Genomic DNA, 7,531 nt, shown 5'->3' with positions numbered 1-7,531 from the left:
TTTATTCAACGTTTGGTATTTGGCCAAAAATATTCGTCACTTAGAATGGTTAAAATCTTAGTACTAATAAATTTTGCTTTGAATTACAGAAATAAATACCGAAATATACTCTTTTTTTTTTATGGAAAATATCAACTTTTTAGAAACTCTACCAAAATTAACGTGGTCTTCATTTTGTCCTCGTACAACAGTAGATTTTATTCCACTTTCTACCCTGTTATCAAATATGATATTATCCATCTATATATATAGGACATAAAATTTATTTCCTTTCATCACCTCATAAAGAGACCTCAAACTTAACCCATTTCTTTTTGGGATATATGAAAAACCACCAACACTGTTTCAGGTGATGATCCCCAAACAACACCATTAAACTAACCCTTTATTTCATTTTCCCTTCCACTGATTATCATCACACTGGAAATGCAACCTTTTCTTCCTAAGAGAAAGTTATAATCTTTTCATCAGCATTCACCTGCCCCTTCTTTTTGGCGTAGTGATATTTAAGTATTTAGTTATACCCTCAAATTTTCATTACAGATGGATCTGATTTTCTCCATTGGTTTATTATGTCTGAGCTCCCTCTTCCAAGGTAACATTTTCAACATTCCATGTTTATATAACATAGAATCAATATTAGCGGTAATATTAACACAGTCTGCATATATACATATATACGCAGGGATTTCAGGGACTACATTTACACTGGTGAATAAATGTGACCACACAGTTTGGCCTGGTATCCTTGGCAACTCCGAGTTAGGTAGCACCGGGTTTGAGCTACCGTCTGGAGGGTCCAGGCCGTTTCAGGCACCTTCTGGTTGGTCAGGTAGGTTCTGGGGAAGGTCAGGTTGCGCATCGGCCCAAAATACTGGTCAACTCACCTGCCAAACCGGTGATTGTGGCTCAAACCAAATCGAATGCAATGGCAAAGGTGCAAGTCCCCCAGCCACCTTAGCAGAGTTCACGATCGGGTCAGGCACACAGGATTTCTACGACGTTAGCTTAGTTGACGGCTACAACTTGCCAATGATGGTGGAGCCAAGTGGTGGTTCAGGCTCCTGCTTGTCAACAGGGTGCGTCAATGACTTGAACCGGCAGTGCCCGGCGGAGTTAAGGGTCGGTTCCGGTGAGGCCTGTAAGAGTGCATGCGAAGCTTTTGGGACTCCCGAGTATTGCTGCAGCGGCGCCTACGCCACCCCGGACACCTGTAAACCGTCTGTTTATGCGGGGATGTTCAAAGCGGCTTGCCCAAGGTCGTATAGCTACGCGTATGATGATGCTACGAGTACGTTTACATGTACCGGCGCTGACTATACGATTACATTCTGCCCTTCATCAACAAGGTAAGCACTATCGACTTAGAAATATTCTATTATTTATTTTTTTCTTTTAATTATCATATTTTTAAGTTGAAGTTGTTTTAAAAATATTACAAAACTTTATTAGCGTTGTAGTTGGGGTGGTGAGATTCTCATTGAATCTGAAAATGTGTTCTATAGTTGCTTTCATACCATTTTTTTCTAAGCCTTAAATTTCCTTTTGTAAAGCACAAGTTTACAGGTCATGAGTCATTTAGTCATTGCCATTAGCTTGTGGCATACATTAAGGATCTTGCTGTCAATTTTTTAGCAATATAATGTCCAAAACGAGTCACTTTTTTAGTGTATAAATTTATTGTGAAATACTTTTCTGATTGATATATTAGAACCCATGAAAAAAAGGAGTATTAAAATAAATACAACTTCATTAATCCATTTGTATCAGAACAGAATCTCCTTTTCAACTATTTAATTGCTGTTGTTTTTAAAAGCTCCATTTAGGTTCAAATTCTATATTCTCTAATATTTTCTCTTTCTTTTCACTGTAATTTTATTTTATACAGTCAAAAATCTGCAAGCAGGACAACCCCAACAACAGGCACAGCAAACACAACATATGGATCTATTACAGGGACTGGACAGGTTCCAAGTGATGACAATAGTTCATGGTTACCAGATTTTCTTACAGGAGAATCTTCCAGGACTCTTTCTTCTGGTGTTCTCCATACGACATTGTTGGCTTCGGCGATTTCCTTTATCTGCCTCTTTAGATTTTATTCATAATTTCAACCATCTTCAAACCTGAAATGGAATTTTTATTCGGGATTTTTCCGGGGAGTACTACCATTGATAATAGGATTGTAAAAGCCCAAATTTCATGGCCATGTGTATAGACCAATAGACTACGGTTAATTTTGTTTTCCTTTACATTGGAAGAGTTGTACACCTAAAGCAACAGATTAGAAAAAAAGAAAAGGAAGAGCTTTAGTCATTATTTTAAATTGATTAAGAAGGCATTTGAAGAAATTTAAAAGTGTGTTACTTTACTGTGAATGTGAGCAATCTGGTTGGTTTTTTCTTTGTGGGTAGCTGATAAAGGAAGCCCTCCTTTGCTGGATTTGCAAGCTTGGTAGTTGGATTATTTATTTTAGCCGCAATGAAGTTTAGCAATTATGGTGTCGATGACAATGCCATCTTTCATATTTGTTTTTATGCATTTAAAGGTTGTGGCTATATATGCATGTCGTTTTCTTATTATTTTTATATTATTATCTTAATTTTGTTGAGACTCTTTCATGTTCAATAGTTACATTGAACTTCGATTAAATTAAAAGTCGAGTTGGGTCCCTAAATAAAAGACAATTATTTTACTTTTTTTTTATATATAATATTTAAATTTAAAATTTTATTTAAGGGATATCAAACTTTTATCACTTATCTAACAAATATGAGTGATTAATAATTACTTAATAATTAATATTATGCGTGTCATTTACTAAAAAATCAGTTCCTTTTATCATAAAAACTCAGAGGATGACAAAGAAAAAGGAATCCATTTTGCCTTTTCTGACACTCCTTCTAAAGCAGTTGCCTTTTGATCACTTGCGGATTGAGGTGCTTCCTTGAGGCTTTAACTGCATGAACGTTAGTATCTTGCGTATATTTTTTGAGAAGAACAGAGTAAGAGTTGGCCGAAATCAACCATGGATTCTCTCACCAATGGTCTCTTTTTTTCTTTTTTATCTTTATCAGGAAGTGTGAACTAAATCACAATCCAAGTGCACGAAACTACGTAATGAACCCCTGAATTTATTGTTATATCTCAGTTTCAAGTGACCATTAATTAAATTATATTAAATAGTGTGATGGGAGTGGTCATCAGTCTAGCATTTTGTCCATGTGAATGTAGATATGCCAGTTGAATCTTGGGATAGAAAGGAAAAGATACCCAAATTTGGTTGGTAAAGCTTGAAAAAGCTACCGTTAAGATGCTATATTCAGTGGGTTGAGAAATTGGCAAAACCTTCGAGGGAGACCCTTCTGACCTTTCACCTAGATTTTCGAAAGGAACAAAGCGACAATTCGTCTAGGGGTCCTTTCTAATTTCTAAAGAATGTCGATTACCATTTATTCGCCTTTGTTTAAAAGAGTCCAAGTGGTCCAAAACCAAAGCCCCGCAAGGAGAATTACGCCCGTGCATGACACAAAAAGATGGTTCCGTTCATCCGCTGAATGACATAAAATTGGAGGAATCGGAATAAACCTTTTAATTACAGATAAAATCTAAAGCAATGGCAACTGATTAAAATCTAATCTCTAACGAATCAAATCTGCCTCTTTTAAGCTCTCTTTCGGTAGTGCTTCTTTTCATTATTCGTTGGATGGTTGCGATGGAAAGCCAGGCTGCCAGCCAGCCAGCCAGCCTATGAGTAAAATTTGCCCGTCGAAATTTGTAATTTAGTAAAAACGTGGAATCTTTGTCGTCCAAAGCTTCAGTTCACTTCCATACAGTATTAAAAGGTATTATTCTTTCCGTAATCTCGATCATGAATAATTTCTGTTTTTAAGTTCATTTTGATAATAACAGTCATAGTTATCCAAGGAAAAGAAAAAAAAATAGAAATCCAACCATCTTAGCTTTCATACCGCTTGGACAGCCAACACGAAGAAGAATCCTCAATGTAGTTAGGCATTTTAAGTATATAGCGAAGCCCGCATGGTTACGGAGTAAAATTGGGAAAGCCCGTTATTGAGGGTCACAAGCCCAAGGTCCATTTATATGACACGTGAGTACAAATTGCACATAGCTTAATTAATTACAGTACCTCAACAACAACTAAAGACAAAATTCCTGGTCGCTATTGTTATATTAACTCTATTGTCTTTAATGTTTTTCTTTACTTAAAAGGCTTGATGATGCAGTTTCTTCAGGTACTATCAAGGATTAAGTAAACAAATAGCTGTTAAGCTGTTAAGCAGTTAAAGTAGTTATTTTGTTAAGAAGTTGTTAAAGCAGTTCAAGTCCTGTATAAATATTGTATGGTTAAGTCTCTATGAGGTATATGTTGTTGAGGAATAAAATTTATCTATTTGGTTTATGCTTGTGTTGCGTTTCTCTACATGGTATCGAGCTAAGGTTTTTTTTTCTACATGGTATCGAGCTAAGGTTTTTTTTTTTCTCTTTTCTTTTCTTCTTTCTACGGTGTATCCGAGTCATATGGCACAAGAAGTTGTTGCAGATAGTCAGCGTAATTCTTCCAATGGTGTTGGAGAGCAGGTCAATTTTCCTTTTTCAGATCCTGTTTCTGTAAACTCAGTTGTTGGGAAGAAGGTTCAACAATTTCCTAAATATGATACTGTTAAACTTTGTGAAAGCAATTTTCTTCTATGGAAACACCAAATCATGCTGATTCTTGAAGGGTATGGTGTGCAAGATTTTGTTTTAGGTACTGCCAGTATTCCTGCTCAGTTCGTTGTTAATCCTGATGGGCAGTTAGTCAAGAATTCTGATTATGTGTTGTATGTTCAACAAGACAAACTACTAGCTTCTTGGCTACTTTCGACTATTTCTGATAAGATCTTGATCTATCTTACTAGTACTTGTACTAGTTTTGATGTATGGACTACAATTGAAAAGAAGTTTGCCACAAAATCTACTGTCAAGATATCGAACATTCGACATGTGTTGTATTTTCAGAAGAAGGGTCACTTGTCCATTAAAGATTATTTGGCGAAGATCAAGTCCATGAGTGATACGTTGGTTGCTGCAGGAAGTACAATATCAGAGCAAGAATAGGTGTAACACCCCTAACCCGTATCCATCGCCGGACTAGGGTTAAGCGGCATTACCAAATATAGTGAAACACTTCACATTCATTTCACAAACATCATAGCATCATAGTCAAACATCAACATAAGCCCCTTTCTTAGGTCAATGAGACCTTAAACATGTATTAGGAAGAGGTCAGGACTAAATCGAACATGTACACCACTTTCAATACTTAGAAATTTTTTCAATTCTATTGAGGTCACACGCCCATGTGTCCAGGCCGTGTGCCTCACACGGGCATCAGACACCCCCATGTGAACCAACCATGCCAAAACAGGGCAGGCATACTGACTTTCACCCACGGCCAATAGACATGCCCGTGTGCTATGGTCGTGTGATACTTAGCTAGCTACTGATTTTAACCAACGGCCATATAACACGCCCGTGTGTCAAGGCCGTGTAATTTTTAAGAGAATACTGCTTTTCTTACACGACCACAAAACACACCCGTGTCCCCTGGCCGTGTGACACAATGCAGGCTTGGTTTAAGCCAACTTGCCACCCATTGTGGGTCAACCTACAACAAGGAAACAAATATACATGTACAATCCAATCAACCATTCTTTATGCTAAAACTTACATCATTCATGCCATAGTTGTAAATTAACATCACATATCATAAGCCTTTCTCAGCCATAATTTCAAACACAAATTAGCCAAATCACATGGCTAAATATATATGCATCACAAAACATACTTCATAACTACTAGTCTATGCATGCCATACTTCAAATATTTACATTTTCAAAAGTACCAAAATGAGATCGATAGTGTGGTGACGATCCTCGACTATCCCCGAGCCTTCAGTATCTACGATAACTGTTAAACAGACAGTAATCACACAGAGTAAGCTTTCAAAGGCTTAGTAAGCTCATACTCAAAACATTCATAATATATGAACATAAAATGATAACCTATGAGTATTCGCACAATTTCAATCCATATAACTATATCAACTCAATGAGATTCATATACATAACATCATCTACCACTTAGGCAATGTACATACTTGAAACTTCCCGTACTTATTCACTTTTGTACTTACCTAATGTTGAATGTTATAAGACTTTCCATGAGTTATTCGTATTTTATACATCAGCACACTTAGTGCTATAAGGTTAGCCGAAGCTAAATATTTTTGCACACTTAGTGCGATCTAAAATAACCGAGACTAAGTCAATATCGCACACTTAGTGCCTCAAGTAGTCGAAGCTAGTTAAATCACACACTTAGTGCCAAAGCTAGTTTAAATCGCACACTTAGTGCCAAAACTTCCGTTTCATCACCATGACGTCCAATTCAATTATATACAACCTATGTATAATACATACATCAAAACATACTTAACACCATATTTTAAGTACGAACTTACCTCGTACTCGAAATTTGTCGACTCGGACTGTCTACTCAATAACCTTCGACTTTCTTCGATCTAAGTCCGAATTCCTCCTTTCTTGATCTATAGGTTTTCAAAATTAACCCTTTTATTCACCAATTAATTCAATTCAATCCATAAACACTTATTTAGGGCATTTTACAAACTAGCTCTCATATTATCACATTTGGACACTTTAGTCCCTATTTCACAAGTTCACAAAATACACAAAATTTGTTTGCACACAAACTTAGCCGAATTTTCATGGCTCTAATACAAGTCCATACATTGCATTTATTTTATATTTTAGTCTCTCAAAATAACATTCTCACAAATTAGCCCAATTTGCTCAAATTCATCTAAAATCCAAAGACAAAACATGTAAACCTAACATCATGCTTTCATATTTCACCATTTAACAACACAAAACTCATAAATTCATCCATGGCACATTTTCAAATCATCAAAAAAATCAGAAATTGAGGCATGGGCTTTATAGTACACTTAGCAACGATCATAAAAACGTAGAAATTATCAAAAACTGAAGCAAAAACATACCCAAATTAAGCTTCCAACTAGCCGAACTCTAGAACTCTTTATCTTTTCTTTTTGTTCTTCAATTTTCGGTACAAACAAAGCATAAAATGCCTATTTTCAAGTTTTGTTATAACATATATTAACTTATTAAACATTTGACTATTATAACCTTTATTAAACCATTATAATTTCACCTAACACATGCCCTTTTATGTCCATTCAAACTTCCAATGGTCAATTAACCACATAAGGGCCTTTACTCTAGAAAGCCAACTCAAATAAACACTAAAACATCTAGCACACAGCTTTTATATTTTATGCAATTAGGTCTTTTTTGCAAATTAACCACACAAACAGTTAATTTTTCACTCAAGACTTTCACACATGTCAATTCACTTATCAAATACAGAGAAATTAATATTAAAATATTTTTATAACTTGGATTTGTGGTCCCGAAACCACTAT

General features: G+C 35.8%; 1 protein-coding gene across 1 annotated transcript; it reads left to right on the top strand.

The window, feature by feature from the left end:
• Window positions 1-257: 257 nt before the first annotated feature.
• On the top strand, window positions 258-2,358 carry LOC108484731 (thaumatin-like protein 1). Its single transcript, XM_017788632.2, has 3 exons — window positions 258-595; window positions 686-1,349; window positions 1,889-2,358. Exons 1-3 carry the CDS (start codon window positions 544-546, stop codon window positions 2,106-2,108), a joined length of 936 nt encoding a protein of 311 aa, XP_017644121.1. The 5' UTR covers window positions 258-543; the 3' UTR covers window positions 2,109-2,358.
• The last annotated feature ends 5,173 nt before the right edge of the window (window positions 2,359-7,531 follow it).

Source organism: Gossypium arboreum, chromosome 5 (genome assembly GCF_025698485.1).
Source record: "Gossypium arboreum isolate Shixiya-1 chromosome 5, ASM2569848v2, whole genome shotgun sequence".
Lineage (NCBI taxonomy): Eukaryota > Viridiplantae > Streptophyta > Magnoliopsida > Malvales > Malvaceae > Gossypium > Gossypium arboreum.
The sequence above is the reverse complement of the archived record's forward strand: the minus strand, read 5'-3'. Positions and strand labels throughout refer to the sequence as shown.

Bases quoted from the DNA above. Each gene is read 5' to 3' on its own strand.
- LOC108484731 (XM_017788632.2), top strand. From the start codon at position 544: ATGGATCTGATTTTCTCCATTGGTTTATTATGTCTGAGCTCCCTCTTC. The intron at 596-685 runs GTAACATTTTCA...ATATATACGCAG, and splicing joins TCTGAGCTCCCTCTTCCAAG to GGATTTCAGGGACTACATTT. The intron at 1,350-1,888 runs GTAAGCACTATC...TATTTTATACAG, and splicing joins TTCTGCCCTTCATCAACAAG to TCAAAAATCTGCAAGCAGGA.